The sequence below is a fragment of the Puma concolor genome, chromosome D1 (assembly GCF_028749965.1).
Source record: "Puma concolor isolate L17-30 chromosome D1, mPumCon1.1.hap2, whole genome shotgun sequence".
NCBI lineage: Eukaryota > Metazoa > Chordata > Mammalia > Carnivora > Felidae > Puma > Puma concolor.
Genome location: NC_141676.1, coordinates 2990889 through 3011617, shown reverse-complemented (window position 1 = coordinate 3011617; position 20729 = coordinate 2990889). Strand labels below are relative to the sequence as shown.

Below are 20729 nucleotides of genomic sequence, written 5' to 3'. Positions count from 1 at the left end.
CGGTTATGGTGGTTGACATTTGAGCATACTGGATGCAGATAGCTTTTTCATTTTTTTTTTAATTGAATTCTAATGAACCTACAGTGTTGTATCAGTTTCAAGTAGACAGCATGGGGTTTCGGTAATTGTGCACCTTACTCTGTGCTCGTCGTCATCACTGTGGTCACCGTGTGTCACCATACAGAGTCCTTAGGGTATCACAGACCGTATTCCCTGTGCTGCGCTTTTCATCCCCGTGACTGCCTGATTTTATATCTGGAAGCCTATGCCTCCTAATCCCTGTCGTCTCTTTCGCCCACCGCCCTCACTCTCCTCCCCTCTGGCAACCCCCAGTTTGTGCTCTGTGTTTAAGGGTATATTGACGCAAGTGATCGTAAACCTTGCCTGCAGCGGGTGTCATTGTCATTTGCTGCTTTGCAGGATCGGCTCCTACTGAACGTGGAAGCACTGAGGGCTGAATTAGAGCAGGCGAGACTGAGAGGCTCTTCCCTTCACCACGGGTATGACATTTCCCGGTTCACAGATCTGTTGCAGATGCTTCCCTTTGCCACGAATATGACCTGAACCAGCCCACAGTTACACACTAGAACCGTGGGTGTGCTGTGGTCTGATGCGAACCAGCTCCCAGGTACTGATAGCTGATGGTGGGGGGCACTGCCTTCGCCATGGCTCTGACACGAACCAGCTCACAGACACGTGTGTTAACACCTGCTGTGTATCTTCGAGAACGAGCCCTTGGCCATATGGGCAGAGTGACCTGATGTGGCTCAGGGAGCCGGTAGCTTAGTAGCTGGTGAGAGGGAGAAGTAGAGCATCACTCCAGAGGATAGGCTTGGACACCCAGGAGACCGGGAGGCATGACAGGGCTCGCGGCCGCAGGAGGAGGTGTGGAAGGTAGGGAATGATCAGTTTCTGTTGTGGGTGGGTTAATTTGCACACCACCCCCCCCCGCCGCGCAGTGTGGCACTGATGGTTGGGGATAGGAGGGGTCCAGCATGCCAGGTGAGGGCCCGCGTGCCTGGGAGCTGTGGTCCCTTCCACAAGGCCAGTGGGGTCGCCATGGGAGTGGCCGCATGGCCATGATTGTGAGGGTCAGTTTGACATTCATGGCGTTAGCACAGTGCCTGTAGCTTGTTATGTTTTTGAAAAGACTCTGGAGAATGACGTGTAGTCACTTTAAGTCTGTTGGGACAACTGCGAGTCGCCTCTGAAGGAGTGAGTCAGCCGGCTTGTGAGCTGCGTCCCGCAGACAGTAATTGTCAGCAAGGTATTAAAAGGTTTCTTCGCTTCTTTGTAGGAAATAGTCACCGTGTGAGTGTCCCGCTGGAGCGAGAGTCGCTCGAGTAGCTGACTGGGCCCCCTCAGGTGCAGGGAGCAGGCTCCTGCTCCGAAGGCAGGCCCGCGCGGGCCGCACAGGGGTTTGGGTGGCTGCAGACGGGGGCTCTCGGGAAGGTCGAGGGTGTGCTGTGGCTGTCCCTGTTGAGCCTGCTCGTAGGAAAGAGGAGAGGTCAGCGAAGGTCGGGTCGCGAGAGGCTCTCCCTGTCCGCGGAGCCACTGGTGGCACAGCGAGTGTGTGTCCAGAGAGGGAAGGGCACGGGAAGATGAGGGCACAGGGCAGCCTCTCGGTTGGCTGATGGAGCTCCTCGCCGGCCGGAGGCCGGTGTCGCCGCTCAAGGGCTTGAAGGCGCGTATGTGTGAGGAGGCCAAGCGAGCAAACGGGAGCAAAGCAGACGCAGCACGGGCCACTGGCGTGCACCTTGGAGTTCTCCAGGGAAGGGGCCGTGCAGGCACCTGGAGGCTGGCACCGTGGGGCAGTTGCGGTAACAGGGAAGTCCACGCCCGTCGCCCACCTGAGGCGTGCTGGCCAGCGAGAGGGATAGAGAGGGGCCGTGCGCTCCCGTGGTGCGGAGGGAGCAGCCGCGGTCACGGGTGGCCCTGCGGTCTGCAGACGGCGGCAGGAGGCCGGTCGGGAACGGGGTCTGTTTGAAGCCGTCTCACATAGCGCTCTCCCGTGTGGCGGCGGAAGACACGCTGGTGGGAGCTGTGTCGCCGTGAGCACGGGCGGCCGCGGGGACGGGACTGAGGAGGTGGCAGGCAGCCCGGCCAGCCGAGCCCTCCTGGCACGACCTCACAGCCAAGTCTTGTGTCGTGTCCTCCTCTAGCAAGACGAGACGGTCTGGGTTGCGGAGGAAAAGAAAGGTGACGGACCGACTTCCACACGCCGGCGGGGCAGATGGGACAGAGCTCTGGGATAGGACTGGATGCAGGGTGGCTGGGCCGGGGGCCCGGGAGCCCGAGACAGGGTGTCAGAGTCAGGGGACACTAGTGAGCCTCGGAGGAGCCACGAACCATCCCAGACCACACGCGGGGTGTCACGTGTAGCTCTCACCGGTTGGCGACGTGCCGTGGCCCCGCAGCGGTGACGCTAGGCCACCTGAGCGCAGGTGAGCAGTTCCGCCGGGAATAGGGGGACAGGAGGAGGGAAGGGTGGCTGTGGCCAGCGGGCAGTTAGGACTTGGCTGTCTTACAAACAAGCAGTACCCTGGGGCAGCGTCTCTTGAAGACGTTTCTTTAAAGGCCGCAGAGAGGAGCGCAAAGCACGCAGAGGAGACGTCCTGTCACGCGGGCTCTGTCTGCAGGCCTCGCAGGGCGGCGCCCGGGGCCCCCTCTTTAGCTGATGTGAATCCGATGGGAGTGTTCTGTCTCCCGAGACCATAAGGATTTCTGAAACAGAAGGCAGCCTCTCTTCTTTTCCAGAGAGCAAGGAGCCACTGGACTCCCGTGCAGGGTTCAGGTGTAGAGGGTGAGCCCGTGGCTGAGGCTGGGCATGTGGGCTGGCGGGTGCTCCTTCACCTCTGCTGACCGCTTCCTGCCCGGAGCCTTTGCTGAGGGGGGCAGGTGACAGCCCATGTCAGTGACCCCATCCGAGGGGCTCAGGGCTCCGTCGAACTTTTCTGGAGACTTCTGTGGCCAGGGGGGACGGTTGTCTGTCCGTCTAAGCGGACACAGGCCAGAGACGCTTTTGCCTTGGAAACACCGGGCGCATTGCCACCTCCCGTCCATGGGAGCTGCAAGCTGCGGTTCCCGAGGATCCTGCCATGGGTGCCCCTGAGGTGCCGGTTAGTGGCAAGAGGAGGGATGCCTGGGGTCACCTGGCCTCGCAGCGAGGGCCTCGGCACGCGCGGGAGATGGCACTTGAAGGCCAGAGGGACACACAGGAGCGCTTCCCGGTCAGTCGGGCAGCAGGTGGCACAGACACGCAGGGCGACGGGTTGACTGGGGGCGGGTGCCGAGGCTGAGCACAGGCCCTGCTCCACGTCGGGGACGGCTGGGCCCCGGTGAGGTGTTGCCCCTGCTGGGCCCGGGAGACCCTGTCTCCACAGGGCCTGGCTGGCGGGCTGGGATGGGAGCCAGGAGAAAAGATGGCGTCCTTGGAGACCTTCTTCTGTGACCTCAGTTTCCAAATTGGCGGGTTCTGGCCTGGCTGACAAAGTTCACTTCTTGTTGATAATGACTTTTTTCTCCCCCCCCCCCCATATTTCAGGCGACCGCACTTGGGCAGCGTCCCAGATTTCAGGTTCCCTCTGGCGGACGGCCCCACGGATGCCTACAGCAGCGCGGTGTTGCGCCCCCGGAAAGGCCGTGTGGCCGCTCTGCGAGATGAGCCTTCCAAGGCAAGGACCTCCGTCCTCCGGGGGCTCGCGCGGGACCCGCCCGCCTGCTCCAGTGTCACCTGCCTTATCCTCTGGCTGTGAGGCTCTTCTAGAACTAAACTGCTGATAGGCCGCTGTCTCTTGTCCCCTTCCCCCATTTTTCTTTTGCTGGCTCACAATTTACTTTGTAGAGCTTTTTTCCTTTCTCTTCGAAGAGTAGAAATGTGGATTAAGATGGGACCTACTGTTAAGCACAGCACAATGCTAATTAGTAGTTTTGAAACGCTAATGAAGATTCAGTGAATAGGTGTATTCATCTTTAAGCAAAAAAGAATTCACATTTGGAGTTTAAATACTTTTGTACTTTTGTCTGTTCAGCAGCGTGTATTTTTATATACTTGTGTATGTTTTCAGCACCGATAGTCATTGAACGAGCTTGGGCCAGACATCATCCCAGACCTAGGGCTGCAGCATGACCGAAAAAGCCAGATGAGGGGCACCCGGTGGCTCAGTCGGTCAAGCGTTCCACTCCTGATTTCCGCTCAGGTCACGATCTCTCGGTTTGTGAGATCGAGCCCCGCGGCCCCGCATGGGGCTCTGCGCTGCGCGCGCCTGGAGCCTGCTTGGGATTCTCTCTCTCTCTCTCTCTCTCTCTCTCTCTCTCTCCGTCTCTCTGCCCCTCCCCCACTTCAAGTAAAACAAAAGTCAGAGGAGAGGCCCGCACCCCTGTGTGTGCGCAGTGTAGTGAGGGGAGACCGGCAGCGAATGGGAAGTAAAAGGTGAGATGTGTGTTAGTCACCTGTTTCTGTCTGACAGATGGTTGACAGGTCCCCGCAAAGGGGAGCGGCTTAGGAGGACACTTCGTAGTTGCTGGTTTCTGTGAACTTAGGAGAGCCTTAGCTGCTGATTGTGGCTCAGGGGCTCGTGAGGTTGCACCACCAGGAGGCTCGGCTGGGGCTGGCGGGTGCACTGTGCGCTCCCTTGCCTGGGTGTTGGAGGCAGGCCTCAGGTCGTCACCACACGACCTGCCCACAGGCCGCTTGGCTGTCCTCCCGGCGCAGCAGCGGCTTCCCCAGAACTCACGCGGAGAGAGGGCAGGCGGAAGGTCCCGGAGCTTGTGCCGTACTAGTCTTGGGAGCTGCCCGCCTTCACTTCCACCACGTTCTGTTCGTTAGAGCTGCAGGGCCAGCCCACACTTGGGGTCCACCCCTCGACGGGGGCAGTGAAGAACTCGTAGACCTAGTTTGAAACCACCACCGTGTCAGATGGGAGTAAGCGGGGAGAGGCAACCGGGTGTCGCGAGTTGTGAGATGAGGAGGGAATAAGAATTGTAAACTCAGTCAGACAGGGAGGTATCGCCAGGAGGGTTACGTTTGAGCGCTGGCCCGAAGGAGGCAAGTGAAGGAGCCGTGTGGATGCATCACAGGTTGGTGCCAGCAAGAGGTGCTGATGGAAGGGACCTAGGGCATGAGAGCACGTGACAGGCGGGGGGAGCTCCAAGAGGTCGGACCGAGGGGACACGTCCGGTGAGCAGTTGGACACTCCAGTCTGGGCCTCAGGAGACCTTGACTGGAGAGAAGGATTAGAGCCAGAACACGCTGGTGGCGTCTAGAGGCACAGGCCACATAAAGTCCCTAGGTGGGCACCTGTGGATAGCCCCAGAGTCCAAGGGTGGCTCTCTGGGCACTGCCCAGCGCGGCAGTGGAGAGAGGGAGACAGAACTGGCAGAGACCAAGCGGTCCCGACAAGTGGTGGGAGGAGCCCAGTGGGCCAGGTGCTCAGGGAACGGGAGACCGGTGGGCCTGGTCGTGCCGGGTGGGGCCAGGCAAGGTGGAGGCCGAGGACCACGGTGGTCTGGTCCAGGAGCAGTTGTGCTAAAGCCCACTCGCCCGAGTTCCAGAGTCTGTGTAGACACAGTAGAGGCAGCTTTCTGGAGGACTTGAACTGTGGTTGGGAGCGGAGGCGCAGTGCTAGCTGGAAGGAGACACAGGGTAGAAGTTCTGTGGTTTGTGTTCTGTTATTTTGGAGGGAAAAGGGGGAAGGCATTTTTAGGCTGACGTGGATGAAGTTAGAAAGGTGATCATCCAGAGAGAGAGGGCGGAACGATGTCCCTGAGCGAGCCGAGGGCCTCGTGCCCGTGGGTGGAGCCGTCTCGGGGGGCGGGTGAGCAGGAGGGCAGGAGAGCCTCCAGGAGAGCCGCTGCTCGCACCCGCGCCCTGCCCCTCAGGCCACAGGGTTTGGGCTCGGCCGCAGAGGCGCCTCTGCCACTCGAGGGTGGCCCCGAGAGGAGCGGGTTCGCGGGCTGCTCCTGGGTCCTCCCTGCTCCTTCCATCCGGTCACACCAGCCTCAGGAAGGGAGGCGGGGGACGCTCCGGTGGCCGCACGTCCCCTGCCTGGAACAGCAGCGAGCCGGTGGGGCCGCAGAAGTGCACTCAGATTTAATGGCCTTGTAACTGCCCACGGGGGTGGCTGGCTGGCACCAGTGTGTTTTTTTATTCCCATTTTTGTTTCTGGTCTGCTCGTCCCACCCTGTGGACCACGTCACAGAAATGCCCCACGTCCACGGAGGCACGAGCGTCGCAAGGGGGTCTAAGTCATAGGCCGCCCTCCTCACCTGTGCCTTAAGTACTGCTTGCTTCGTGGGTCAGCAGCTTGTAAGCACAAGCCAGTTCCCCGCTTTCTTTGGGCCTCCAGTTGAAAACTTTCCAAGTTTCTGATAGGTTTCTTGTAGGTTTCTATAACTGCATTGTTTTTTTCCACCTTTGCCGAGATTGAGTTTTCTTACTCACAGGTACAGACTCTTAACGAACAGGATTGGGAACGTGCCCAACAAGCTAGCGTCCTAGCAAATGTGGCACAGGCGTTCGAGAGCGACGTCGACGTGTCTGATGGCGAAGACGACGGGGACACGCTCTTCAGTTCGGCCGCTCTGCTCTCGCCCAGTGGGCAGGCCGATGCCCAGACGCTGGCCATGATGCTGCAGGAACAGCTGGACGCCATCAACAAAGAGATCAGGTACACGTGATCGTGCGCGGCACCACAGAGACCACAGTGTCTCCGAGGGACTGTTACCGTGCTCAGGAAGGTCTGGAACAAACACTCTGAATGCTCTGAGTGTCCCATAACCATAAAGCTCCTTCTGGTCTATTTTAAGAATATTGTGCGATTCCCCTAGGTTATAAAATTCAGTTCACCGCGGCATCTGTCCACAGTCGTGGACAGGTTCGCGTCACCTCTGGGGAAGGGCGGAAGGTGTCCAGTCCCTTCCTGCGGGAGCCGACAGCACAGCCAGAGAGGACCGCGTGGGTGCCCAGTGTGCGCCTGCGATGCTCCTCGGCGGCGTCCGACCGAGGTTCCAGGGTCGGCCAGGACGCGGAAAGCCGAGGTGCGGAAAGCCCAGGGTGCGGGGAGGCCTCCCTGATCCACAGCGCAGAGGGAGGGTGTGTGGGGCGGGCCGCGTGCATGAACGTAACATGTCGAAGTCGGTCCATGGTAGAGCAGTGAGTGCTCAGGGGTCGTGTGTTTGAATCATTTTACGCTCGTCACTATTTCAAGGGTGTTTTCTTTAGAAATCCTCTTAGCAGTTATGGTAGCGAATTTACAAAGCTCTGGTCCCGCGGAGGCAAGAGAACCCAGAGCCTGGCCCTCGTGGAGACGGAGGCGGCAGGGTGGGCAGGATGGTGGGCCCGGGGGCCCGGGAGCTGCTCTGTTTTGCAGTCCTGAGGTCCCGGGGGGAGCGGGCACGTGCTAGTGACCCTGCTGCCGTGGATCCGGGTAGAGTCACTGTCCACGTCTCGTTCTTGGGAAGCTAGCACAGGCAGACGTGCTCCTTCCTGCCTGCAGAGAGCGGGCGGCGAGGACAGATGCCAGCGGGAGAAGCGGGGAGGAGCGGTGGGCTCTGTGGAAGCCGTCCCCCGTCAGGTCAGCGCGGGAGAGGAGAGAGGGCCCGCGCCTCGGCTTTGCTTTTGTGTGGCGTGTGGCCAGGGAGAAGCCATCTTCCTTCATGCGAGTTGACCAGATAGAAATGGTCAGTCGGTCCGGAGACTTGTCCGTCACAGAATAAGCTCTCGGGGTACGTAAACGGAGCTTTCATCGGAAAGGTCGCCGTGTGGATCTCCGGTGTCAACGTGGGCATAATTAGTGACGTAGTCAAATGCAGAAATTGCCGTTTCCTGACGCACTGCTCTCTGGCAGTGAAGAGTGTTCGCCTTGAATTCCAAATGAATGGAGTACGGAGGAGGCTGGTAGAAAATTCCATCAAATAAATTGGTTTGAATTCAGCCTTAAAAAAAAACCAAAAACTCATGTTTTCATCTAGTCTAGAGGCTTCAGTGTCGGGGAACTCCCAGCTGCTCCGTGGGTCGGTCCTTCGGTTAGGTCAGAGGTCCCGATTTCCAGTTGCAAAACGGGTACGTCGACGTGTCTGAGAATTGGGAAGGTAGCAGTTGTGAATTCACAGCTCGTCGTACGGCGAGAGCTGCCGGTGAGCCTCTGGCCGAATCTGAGCGCACAGGAGTGAAATCAAGCACGGTTGGTGGAAGGGGCTTTACGGGACGCCCTGCGGGAGTCCCCTCGTGTTGTTCTGAAACCGGGCGTATCGAAAAGACACTAAAAGGGAGACCGTTCTCACTGAGGCGGGGTCGGAGCAGCCGTCCTTGGAGCTCCCCGGCCCGCACGTTCGCAGCGCGCGAGCAAGCGCGCACTTGTCACGCAGGTGCGTTCACGGGTTCGCCAGGGCGGCGAGGGTGACCTGTCTGCTTTCGTTGCAGGCTCATTCAAGAAGAGAAGGAGAGCGCGGAACAGCGGGCGGAGGAGATTGAGAGCCGAGTGGGCAGCGGCAGCTTAGACAGCCCCGGCCGTTTTAGACCCGCGGGCTCCGGCGCCCCGCACCCCGCGTCCCCGCTCGCGGGCCCCTCCCCTCCACACAGCGGGCGCTCCACCCCACGGAGGGGCCCGCACAGCCCCGCCAGGGAGGTGGACAGACTGGGGGTCATGACTCTAGTGAGTATTTGCCTCTTCTTCCTGCGGCGCTCCCCCCACCCCAGCCCCCGACTTGGGTGCCAGAGTCTACGAACATGGTTCTGTCTCGTGTTTTACCCAGAAGGAAAGCCGGTTCATCTGTCACACTCAGAGGTGCGAGAATTTTTAAACCAGCCAGTATTTAGTCATTCAGCAGTAGCCGGTGACACACGGATTGTGCTGTGCGGGTGAGCGGGTTAACCGTCGTCGTGAGCTCATCGTCAGAGCTTTTAGGTGTGGAACTTTGGATGTGGGCCCGTGCCAGGCACCGTGGCTCCGGGGGGCGTGTTCTTGTTTTCGGGGAGTCGGCGGTTTCACCACAGTAAGCACGGACGGTAGAGAAGGCGCAGAGTGAGGCGGTGCTGTCTTTCTCCGCATTAGAGATGCCTGACTGGAGGGGACGGGGCACGCGGTCAAAAAGTACGGTAAAATGAAGCTCACGTTGGTTCTCCTGACGCTGGTGCGTGTGTGAGGCCAGCACGGCAGCGGCGTGAGCCCCACACGGGGACGGCTTCTGGGAGCGCGTCTTCGCTCCTCGGGGTCTGGAGACGCGGTGACCGTGCGGTTTCTGGGCGAAGCGCGCAGCTCTGCAGAATGTCGCGGAACTTCGCCGCGTACGTAGCTTAGGTTTGGAGAGCACGTCACCTCTTTCCGCCTACGATCAGGTTTACGACGCTGTGTTTCTGAGTGCGCTCGCGTCTGTCAGAATCTGTCCCGTTACCGTCGTTTTTCTTCCCAGCTGCGCTGTTGGCCAGCATGTGATTAGATCACTAGAGCTGTGACTCTCTTCCGTGGCCTGTGACGCGGGAACTAGTCCGTTTGTGTTGTTTTGACGTCACTCTGTGTATAATTCGCACCATTAGCTAATCAGCTCGTACCTTAAACTCTTGGACGGTCTCATCTGTGGTTTCACGCTTTCTTCCTCTCGGAGAATTTGTGAAAGTCGCTATAAAAATAATCGGCTCTTTTCCCTGCTGTGGCATGTGTGTGCCGGCCGAGAGCGTATCTGCTTCCGTGCTGGGTTTTGATTTGCCGTCTCGTCCTTTCGCTTGCTTACCGCTGTTCACGCAGACCTCAGCCTCCCGCCCCCCAGCCGGTATCTTGTTCGCCCACCCCCCCGCCCCTCTCTGCCCCACGCCGTGAGCCCCTCCGCAGCGTGCTCCCGCGGCCGTGATCCTGTGTGTGCAGCGTCTGTGGTCAGTCGTGGCTCTCTCGTGTCGTTCCTGCTTTGTCTTCATTTCTCGTGAGGTAGTGGGGTTTCGCCCCCATGGTGACCAATGGCACTTAGCGTGTCACCGTGTAGTACGCGTGGATGCGGGTGTGACACAGATAACTCGTCCGCGAAGGGTTTCTTCTAAAGAGATCAGACACAGCACGCTCTGTGGTGCCGACGCTCGTGGTCAGGACTCCAGACCTCATGGGCTTACCGGGCACAAGTACCGCCTTCCACACGGAAACACGGGGCTCCTACAACGTGAAGCTGTCACCTCTCTCACGCCCGTTTTTGTCACGTACCTGCACAGCATGTTGATTCTTGGGAAGTCTTCACTCAGATTCTAGGTCAGGACTTGACACTAACATCCAGCAGGTCCTTAACCAGAGTAGGTCGGTTCGGTGTTCTACCGGGTGTCGCGGTCACTTCTTGGGCATCCACGAGGTTGATAGTGTAAAAGCGGGACGTGGCTTTCAACAAGGAGAACAGTTACAGAAAGCTTTAGCACAGACAACTGTTAGATCTCTCTGTTACACAGGATGCCGTATTTTAATAAATTATGTACGTCGTAATGGAATCTTATCTCCCTGAGTAATAATTTATAGTTTCTCTAGTAAATGTTGAATAACCTATTACGTTTAAATGTGTGGTGGAAAGTTCTGTTTCCAGTTATGGTTGTTTCTAAACCTTATCTCAATTATGTCCATGCTGTTGTTGTTTTTAAAACATGTTTGCCTCTTCTGGTCCTTGAACTTGTGACTTCCGAGCGTGCAGTAAATCTGATTTCTCTTCATTTCTTTGCATGCCTCTGTCAGCCTAGCGATTTAAGGAAGCGTCGTAGAAAGGTAAAGTGCTTGGTAGTGTAACCTACCTGTGTTTGTCTGTGGCGGGTGGGAGAGTGCCCGTCGCTTCACAGAGCGGGCACCACAACCGGGTCACGACAAGCGGCCGGTGTGTCCCGGGAAGCGCTGGGCGCTCGAGCTCGGCGGCCGGTTTCCATGGCGCCTGCGAGGGACGTGAGAGCTTGCCTTTCTCTCTCGTTTGTCTCCTGCTCGCTGCGTACTCAGTTATGCGAGACATAGAAGTTTCTAGGAAGAGAAATGACTGAAGCCGAGCCCTAGATGTTCGATTTGGGGATAACCACCTTGGACAGTCGTGGCCAGCAGCGTTCGGCGAACTCTTGGGGTCCACCAGCTGCTGTGTGCAGTGGTTTAGGAGCCTGTTAGCCGGCCCCCACCCACACCCCTGCGAGCCGCAGCGTGTGTGGTCACCCCCGTTTCCAGATGTGGAAACAGGCCGAGAGCCCGGGTCCTGTGCCCGAGGCCGCATTGCAGTGCAAACGCTGGCCACGACACCACTCTGCCACGTACCCCACCTTTGCTCGGGCGCCCTTCTCTCCTTTATGGCGCCCCGGGCCGGGGCAGGGCACCTCCTGTGTCCAGAGGACCATGACTTGGGTGTGCCCCTTCTCACGGGAAGTGCCGTGCCTCGGGACCGGACCCTTGACCAGAGCGCCCCCCTCATAACTGGGATGCTTTGCTCCCTGGACCGTACCCCCATCCCAGACCCCCCCGGCCACGCGCTGACAGGGCCGTGCCTCTGATACGGAGCCGGGCGGCAGCCGGGGGAGCCCCTCCCCTGCAGGGACGGTGTGGCCGTTCAGTTAAACTCCGGGTTCGAGTGCCAGCTCCGTCAAAGGTGACCCGGGCGTGTTAATCGCCCCCTTTTTGCCCTGGTTTGCTCCCCTGGTAAGTGAGGACAGCGATAGAATCGTGGCCCTCGGGGTGTCCACAAACTGCCCATCGGTGCACGGTCCACAGAGGTCGGGAGCTCTCACCGGCGACAGGGCGCAGAGCACGCCCTGCAGTCCGCTGGCTCGTGCCGCCCTTTCCTCGGTAGCAAGACCTTCTCGAGGAAGGGAGGAAGGGAGGAAGGAAGGAAGGGAGGAAGGGGCGGGCGTGTGGTGAACACCCAGGCAGGACGGCCTGCTCCCGCAGCTCACTGACGGCTCCTTGGAGGGCTCCTTGGAGGCTTTGGGGGTTGAAGACTAGGTGCACGAGAAGTGGGTGTCAGGTCCGCGCGCACGGGGCCAGCACGGGCGTTGCGCTTCCCAGCCCTGCGGGAGCCTCCCTTTTGGTTGAGACCGAAATGGCCCAAAGGCCCAAGTCTGGCGGGACCCAGCGCCGGGCGGGGGCTTGCGCTGTGACACAGGGGAGGGCCTGCGCCCGGAACCCTCCGTCTCTGCTCACCTCGTAGCCGGGTCCCTAGTGTGGCTCCCTGTCCTGTTCCCTTTTGGTGTTTGTTTTCTCCATATCCTTGCCTCCACCTGGATTTGAAATCTATTTCTGTTACTTAAGTCTGACCCTGTTTAGTTTTATGTTGATAATTTGTAGCCGGTTAAGGTAGCCTTTTGTTGTCTGATGATGGTCACGGAAAGCAGGAGAGGAAGCAGGTGTTCTGTAGCTGTTGGTTAAGCTGGTGTCTTCTCTGAGCTCAGCTCCGCTTGGTGCTGACCCCCGGCCCCCGTGGGTGTCCCGAGCCCCATGCAGCTTCGGAGGTCCTGGTACAAACCCAGTTGGCGGTGCCTGTCTCGCCAGTCCTACACGGGTGTCTCGTGTGATCTGGCCCTGCCTCACCACCAGGACCTGTCAAGGGTAATAACGCTGGCTGGTCCGTGGCCCCGCCGTCCATTCCAGGGCCCACAGCCACATAGCCGCAGACCCACAGCCTGTTACAGGAGGAAAAATGGAGTCTGAAGGGGGTCATCTTGTCGTGACGGCAGCCCAGGGTCACTTTGTCTCCACCGTGTTGAGCAGGCCTCCTCTAAGCCGCAGAGAGGTCCTTCAGTTTGTAACGTCAACCTAAATGTCACTGAGAAGCAGAAGTCAGACCCGAGTGGGGGTGGGGGGGGCGGGGGTTTGGGTGCCTTCTCACTTTCCGCCCGTGCTCGTAGGTCCAGGCTTTGCATCATTACTGGAAGTGACACTGGGTTAGGGCCCAAGCTGGTTCCTTTTCCCCCAGACAACGAGCGATGCACAGTCGTGCACGGGAAGCCTCTGTGCTCACCAGGGTTTGCTCTGAATGGCGTCAGGAGACCAGCACCTTGCTCCTCGGCTGGCGGTGGTCGATGGGAACATGGTTCAGGGCGTGGTTCGCGAAGGTCTCCGCCGCTGCCTTCCGGGGCTGGGCTCGCGGTGGCATGGGGTTCTGGGGGAGGGCGCACCCGCTGGGTGCAGATGGCCCGGGGTCTCGGCGGGCCCGCTGCCCAACGCGTGGCCCGGAGTTAGGCCGACACGAAGAGGGCGTTTTGGACGCCGCAGAAAGCGCAGCTCGTAGCTACTCAGATGAGTTCCTGGCTGTGATTTCAGGGCTGTGTGCTCGTCTGTCGGGCCCGCGGTGAACTCCTGTCACCCTCTTCTCGACCCCGCAGTTGCCGGCTTCGCGCGAAGAGGTACGAGACGACAAGGCAACGATAAAATGTGAAACGTCCCCTCCTTCCTCCCCGAGGTCCCTGCGCTTGGACAGACTGCACCAGGGGGTGCTCCACGCGGCCAGCCACGAGGACATCAGGGACGCCAGAAAGTAAGGGGTGCAGGCGCCACAGGGGACACGCCAGCGCGTTGGTTTTCAGCTCCGAGAAACCCTTGATCTTCTTGGGGGAGAAAGGGTCGGGACGGCGATTCTAAAGAAACGCCAGCGAACTGAGTTTATGTGCACGATGTTCTTGGGGCACCTGCCGGGGCTCTGGGGGTGCGGCCGCCGGGGCGCAAGTCCGCTGGGACAGACTGGAGTCCGGCGGTGCAGGCGGCTGTAGGGCAGCCTCGTTTGCCCAGATCCTAACCACTGGCCGTCCTGAGGCTTCCCCTCTGCCCTCCCCTGGGCCGAGCTCTGTGCCCCGAGGGGCTCTGGGGAGCCATCTTCCCCCCCACCGGGCAGCTCCAGCAGCCGCTGTTTCTCGCACCGTGTCCCTGGCTGGCTCTGGTTGTGCATGTGCTCCGTGCTCCTGGGTCACGGCCTGGAAGGGCTGCCGCGTGTTCTTGGCCCAGGGCGCTTGGAGTCCAGATCTTCTTGGGAGGGAGAGAGCGTCAGCTCCCCGGGGGCAGCCCTCCCCGGGAGCTGGGGGCCTCTGCTTCTCACTTGCGTGGGGCGGTGTGTCATGTGCCAAGCCCGCGTTGAAGATCCTCTCCCGTCCCCCAGCTCGACAGGCTCGCAGGACGGCCCCGTGAGCAACCCCAGCAGCAGCAACAGTAGCCAGGACTCGCTGCACAAAGCGCCCAAGAAGAAGGGCATCAAGTCTTCCATCGGCCGCCTGTTTGGCAAGAAAGAAAAGGGCCGTCCGGGCCACGCTGGCAAGGATCCCGCGGGACCAGGTTGGTGTCCCGTGTGTGGCTCCCACGTGCAGGTGGTCCTGCTGGTGTCATTCGTCTAGAACCGTGATCACTCTGCCTGCAGGTTCCTCCCCCTGTCGGGAGACCTTCACGTGGCCTGTTGAGCACCCCCCCCCCACGCCCCCCATTTCATCACTCTGCTTCCCCACAGCTGCTGTTTTGGAGGTGGAAAACTCCTCTCAGGACGCCCTGGGACTCAGCAAATTGGGCGGACAGGCTGAGAAAAACCGTAAACTTCAAAAAAAGTAAGCGTTCTGTTCTCTGTCTTCTCTGCGTACTGTCAGCCATACGTGGTTTCGAAGCAGTGGCTGTTTGTTCATTGAGCTCTGTAGCTGCAAAGAGGGACTCTCTCCCTCCAGGCTGAACCTGAGGTCCCTGTTAAACTGGGCCTCCTGGAGGCGTAGAGCACGTGTGAAATCGTGAAGGGGCTCCCGTGGATTCCCACTCCACCTTGAGAAGTTGTGCAGCGAGGCTGTGTTGTGGCTCACGTGAGGGTGAGACCTCGGAGCACTTGGCCCTGAGCCCCGGCTCCTGTACGGATCAGTTTGGGGCTCTGGGCCTTGAGCCGGGGCAGAACTCAGTGGGCTCTGCGATAGGCCTGACAGTGGGCGAGGCGTCCGGTGGCTCTCGAGCGCTCTGAGGGCCTGCACGGCCTGGAGCCGGGGCCTCACGGCCACACTGGGCCCACAGGGCCCCGTCCCTATAGAGGCTGGTTCCCTTTCAGCCCCTGGAGTTGTCTGTCGGTTTTCCTTTAAACCTGCCTCAGTTTAGTCTTCTTCTCAGAAGTCATAATAACGATCGTGACTGGCACATCGTGGGCTGTGTTTCAGGTGAAACGCTGTGGTTTCTGTTACTGCTCACAATTCCGTAGGAACAGTCAGGCTTTTGGTTCCCTGGGAATGGAAATTTGTAGAAACCACTTAACAGCGGTCTGATTTGAATGTTGCTATGTTTGAAGTGTATAAAAGTGTTTTGAGATAACTTGGATAGTTGCCATCTGGCCGTGTGCAGTTTGATGCTGAAAGTAGGCCTTTTGCTTCTGGAACCGTGCTGGGAAGATTCTGTCCCTTCGATGTTGCCGATGTGTTTCATTTCACATCCTTACACTTTTTGTAACGGAAACAGTGAGACTCGTGGCCCTCTGGGTCTCCCACCCCACTGCTCCCAGAAATGTGTATTTCACGTAGGATCGGAAGTAACATAAATTGGCCAAAACGTTTCACTCTGTCTCCTATGTTTATTTTGTCATCCTCAGGAGGTATGTTTAAGTACTTGGTCATAGGAGGACGGCCTTTATTGAGTTATTTGCCCCAGCATGTGATTAAACTTCACAGAGTGTGTGTAGGTAGCTTTCCCTGGGGCTGAGATGTTCAAATTGCCGGCTTTGGTTCTGTGTTACCATAGCTGCAGCCGAGTGAGAGCGGGTCGTTCTCTGGACTCCGTGATCATCATGGCAAATTCCAGACCATACAGTTGGCACTTGAACAGCAAGGGTTTGAATAGAAGGTCCACTTATATGCAACATTTTTTTTTTTTTTTAATGAATGCAGTATAGTATTGTAAACATATTTTCTCTTCTTTGTGATTTTCTTAATAACCTTTGCCTTGTTTTATGAAAGAATATGGCATACATACATAACTTACAAAATATGTGTTAACCGACTGTTTATCGGTAAGCCCTCTGGGTACAGTGGGCTATGAGGAGTTAAGTTTTCAGGGAGTCAGAAGTTATGCTCGGATTTTCGAGAGTGGTGCTTTGCCCGGATGGCAGAGCCGTGGTGGTGAGGTAGGGCCCCGTAAGTCCCCACGCGAGGTGCCCTAGTGTGGACAGTGTCCGCCTCAGGAGAATGAGTCGCGGTGGTGTCGGTGGTCATGTCGTATTTGATGAGACGCTTCTTGTTACGAAAGACCACTTCGCCGCTGCATTTATGTCCTAACTGTGAGATGCGTGTTGTCAGTCACGGGTTACGTGGCCTCATGCGTGTGCCTGCTCCCCGTAGAATTCAGCAGATTTCTAAGTGTCTTTCTCCTGCGGCTCTAACCGTAAGGCTGGGAAGCACTCCACATGAGTTTACTGTTAGGGCGAGTGTTCGGAAAATCACGTGTGGTGTCGAGAATTGGGTCCTTGAGGGAGATCGGGTCCCCGCTCAGTAGGCCTGGCCCAAGGCGGTCAGAGCGCTCATGCATTTTACCCTGTGGGGGAGGCAGAGCTCTGTAAACCAAGGGGGGCGTGGCCACAGCGGGGGATGCGGCGTCTGAGAGCGGAGGGAGGGAGGCAATAACCGCGAAAGTCAGACAAGTCTCCCATGCCTCCAGGATGTTGGCTTGTAACTCCCGTTCCTCCGTGCAGAGTTAGGTGCTGGGGGCCGACTGAGAATTCAGAGAAGCGAGGGGCGCCTGGAGGGCTCCGTCGGTTAACTGTCGGACTTCAGCTCAGGTCACGATCTCACGGTTTGTGACATCGAGGCCCGCGTCGGGCTCCGTGCTGACAGCTCAGAGCCTGGAGCCTGCTTCGGATTCTGTGTCTCCTCTCTCTCTGCCCTTTCTCAAAAATAAACACGAAAAAAAAAAATTGCAGAGAAGCGCTAGACAGATCAGAGTCCCTGCCTCTTTAGTCCTCGTGTTTCAGGCTTCGGAACTGGTGGCGGAGAGCGTTGCTTTCTGGAGTATTGACCTGTGCAAGCAAACCTCGTGTCCTTACGGTAAAGTGTGAGCCGCCCCGCTTAATTTCGTAGCTTGTGGTCCACAAGGAGAGAAACGGATCATTCCGTCGATCGTCGGAGTGACCGTGCGGGTACACGGGCAGGTTCTTCCGGGGTACGTGGCCCTTGGTTTACGCGAGTCCCAGGTGACGGGAGCTGGCCGTCCGCAGTGGCAGGCGGCAGAAGTGCAGTTCGTCCGTCAGGCGAAGGAGGGGTTGGGTGCACACAGGTGCTCTGGCTCTGGCTCCTCCGCTTACGGGGGCGGCACTGACCCCCCAGGAGAAGGAAGGGGTGCAGGCGTCCCCCCCCCCCCCCCCCCCCCGGGTCCATCCGGTGGTTAGTCTCCTGGGCGGCGTTCTGGCCTGGTAGGGGACGGGGCCCAGTGCAGACGGAGACCTGGGCCGGCTGCCCGGCTGGGGGCCCCACGTCGCCGCCGCCTCCTGGGTCTCGCGGCCGCGTGGCCCTGGCTCCGCTGCCTCTGCGTGGTCTCGGCGGGACCTCGGGCCTGAGCTCCAACCCACGAGCGCATCTGAACCAGAAAAGGCTTTTCGTAAACGAGTGGCCACCGCCAGGAGGAAGGTGAGGGTGAAGTCAGAGTCGTGGACACCAACCTCCAGGTAGCGGGGCTCATGGGCCGTCTGCAACCCTGTAGGGGTGGACGGCGAGCGTCTACGTGAGATGTTTTTTTGAGGTAGGCTCCACGGCCAGTGTGGGGCTCAAACTCCCGACCCTGAGCTCAAGAGTCCTGTGGTCTACCAACCGAGGCAGTCAGGTGCCCCTAAATACCTGTTGCGTGTGGAAAGACAAAGCGTGGCGGACAGAGTGCCACGAATCCGGTCGCCGTTCAGTTTGCTTTCGGAGTGCGGGGCGTCTGCGAGCCCCCCGGGCCCTGCAGCAGAGCCGCGCGCACCCCTCCCGTGCCGGGCTGGGCTGCTTGGGACCGAGCCCCTGACCGTGCTTTCGGAGCTCAGGTCTCTCCCCGGCCCGTCTGCCAAGGAACGATTAGTATCGTGTGTAGGAGTCACGTGGCACGGCTTACGTTATGTGTTCGCATAAGATGTTGGTGCTGTCGTTGAGAATTTGTCCGTAGGACACGGAAAGCGGCGTTAAATTGGGCACACGGATGGCTTACTCCGCCCGGCGAGGGAGGCGCTTCTCCCCCGTGCTCATTCCATCCGGTGTGCGTGCCCCGTGTCGGGGTGACCAGCGCCCCAGTGGACTCCCGTTTCTTTTTCATATGTGAGTAAATAGTTTTGCTGCTCATTTTAAAGAGGGAAGTTTTGCCTTTCTTCCTTCCTCCCTCCCTCCCTCCCTTCCTCTGGCTATTAAGATTTGTTGCATTCTACGGCACCTGGCTGGCTCAGTCAGTGCAGCATGTGACTCAGTCTCAGGGTCTTGAGTTGAAGCCCCACCTTGGGCATAGAGCTTACTTAAAAAAAAAAAAAATGTGTTGCCCTCCCTGGTGTAATCCTTCCTACACAATTAGAACATTTATTACCCCCAGGAAACCTCAAGGTTGACTTCAGGAACACTTACTTGAAACTTGATGTGAAACATTTTGAGCTCGAATTGTACGTAGACTTTACAGTCTTAAGAAAGGTCTGATACTGTTTAAATATGTTGAAGAGCCAATGTGTTCGTTCAGAAACATGAGATTCAGTGATGTGTTCTGCAGAATTTATCAAAGAAAAATAACACTACAAGTGACCGAGGGATTTAAAAATGCCTCAGGATGCCCGGGCACGTAGGGTAAACCATCTTCTGTCCTACCCCACCTTCTCTGCGAGGACTTTCCCGTTCAGAAAGAATTCGTGTGTCTCAGAAAGCCTCGTACGTACACAACATGAAAGAGCGAGGTGAAGTTCTCAAAGCTTATAGCGTTGTCTCTTACGTAACTATGTTATTAGTAGACGATCATTTTTAAAGATGTTACGATGGTGAAGTAATGGTTTGGGTATTTTAGAGCCAGGCGGACAGAATATTTCAGATGCGGTGAGGATCCCAGGACGGCTTCCTGGTGTCGGCTTGTGACAGGATCACAGTCTCACAGGCTGCCCTGTGTGCACTGGCCCCAGTGGTTGGGACTCAGAGTTTCTGGGTCTGAAGCCTGTGGGTTAAACCATGGGATGACCCAGTCTCTTAACTTAGCAGATACCTGTATTAGCCTGAATCGCCGTGTAGAATAGAAACTGCCAAAATCCCGCCCGTTCCTTAGTTGCCGAATCAGACCATTACCGGTATTAAAGTCTGTGCCGTTCTGTGTTGTTGTCTTTGCCGGACGTGTTTGAGACCCTCACAGCAGCTCCTCACTCAGATGCAGGTGCGGCCCCCTCCTGCGGTTTTCCTTGTTGCCCAGGTACTCCCTCCGCTGTCCTACCTCGGACGTGAAGGTTGCCGGGGTTGGTTGATGTTGACACTGATTCTTTAATTCTGCCAGGAGACGCCCCTGTTATGCTTTTTTTGTTTTTTAATTTTTTTTTTTTTAATGTTTATTCATTATTGAGAGACAGACACAGAGCGTGAGCAGGGGAGGGGCAGAGAGAGAGAGGGAGGCGCAGAATCAGAAGCGGGCTCCAGGCTCCGAGCCGTCAGCTCAGACCCCGACGTGGGGCTCGAACTCACGAACTGTGAGATCATGACCTGAGCCGAAGTTGGTCGCCCGACTGACAGAGCCACCCAGGCGCCCCATATACTTTTGAAAACGTGCACAGGGAATTACCTCTGTTCACTTGCTATATACCCACAGGCACTCGTGACTCTTCAGCGTTGAATTCTCTCGTTATTTGCAGGCACGAATTGCTCGAGGAAGCCCGGAGACAAGGTTTACCTTTCGCACAGTGGGACGGGCCCACCGTTGTCGTTTGGCTGGAGGTATGTTTCTTTTGAATCCTGGGCGGAGCACGTCACGTCTGTGAGCAGGACGAATGCATTCGTACACCGTGCAGAACCTTCTGGCCTTTACACTTCCTGTCTCTAGCTCTGGGTCGGGATGCCTGCCTGGTACGTAGCCGCTTGCCGAGCCAACGTGAAAAGCGGGGCCATCATGTCTGCGCTGTCCGACACGGAGATCCAGCGTGAGATCGGCATCAGCAACCCTCTGCACCGGCTGAAGCTGCGGCTGGCCATTCAGGAGATCATGTCCCTGACTAGTCCGTCAGCCCCTCCTACTTCGAGAACGGTACGCACCTGTGGAAGGAGCCCATCTGCTGCTCACGTTGCCTCCCACGACTAGTGTTCCAGTTTAACATTTTAGCATTCAAATACGTGATCGGGTGGTTAAAAGATACTTTATTGAATGCTCTCAGAACAGCTTGACTTTGCAGTATAGACATAGGAGTTTTTTAAAGTGTAGACAAGGAATTATTCCTCATTTAAGTACAAACTTACCAAAAGCCAAGGGGAAAGAGCTCAGATCCCTATTTGCATTATTATCAGTGTTTTACTGTCTGACTTATTCAGCCCGTTGTTGCTTTCCGTTCAGGGAGCCGCGGGTCCCGGGGGCTCAGGGCTTTAAGCAGCCTGTGCATCTGCCCCTGCACACTGAGCGCGGCCGTGCTCCACGCGGGCAGACCCTGGCCGTCCTTACCGATGCCCCTCCTGGTTGAACGTTAAAAAACGAATCTGAGGACAACGTTAATGGTTCTTGGGGGACAAAGTGGGCCGGCTCCTTTCCGTGGGCTCTGTACGTTGGCTCAGCTCCCACTCTGCTGTTCTCTGCTCCGAAGAGAAAACCTGGCGAGGACGCGTCTTCCCA

The 20729-nt window shown here is 57.8% G+C and overlaps 1 protein-coding gene across 8 annotated transcripts in view; it reads left to right on the top strand.

Moving 5' to 3' along the window:
• PPFIA1 (PPFI scaffold protein A1) overlaps positions 1-20729 on the top strand; it is an 89440-nt gene that overhangs the window by 51698 nt on the left and 17013 nt on the right. For 6 of the 8 annotated variants that reach the window (XR_015240643.1, XM_086676626.1, XM_086676624.1 and 3 more), the window contains 10 exons: positions 421-500; positions 3545-3674; positions 6445-6668; positions 8423-8654; positions 10701-10730; positions 13316-13467; positions 14083-14255; positions 14425-14518; positions 19765-19846; positions 19953-20153. Coding sequence is in view for 7 of the 8 variants with exons in the window: in XM_086676626.1 (XP_086532752.1) it covers positions 421-500; positions 3545-3674; positions 6445-6668; positions 8423-8654; positions 10701-10730; positions 13316-13467; positions 14083-14255; positions 14425-14518; positions 19765-19846; positions 19953-20153 (1398 nt within the window). In the remaining variant the exon portion in view is untranslated. The remainder of the gene's footprint in view (positions 1-420; positions 501-3544; positions 3675-6444; positions 6669-8422; positions 8655-10700; positions 10731-13315; positions 13468-14082; positions 14256-14424; positions 14519-19764; positions 19847-19952; positions 20154-20729) is intronic. The other 2 variants (XM_086676627.1, XM_086676625.1) reach the window with 1 other exon arrangement.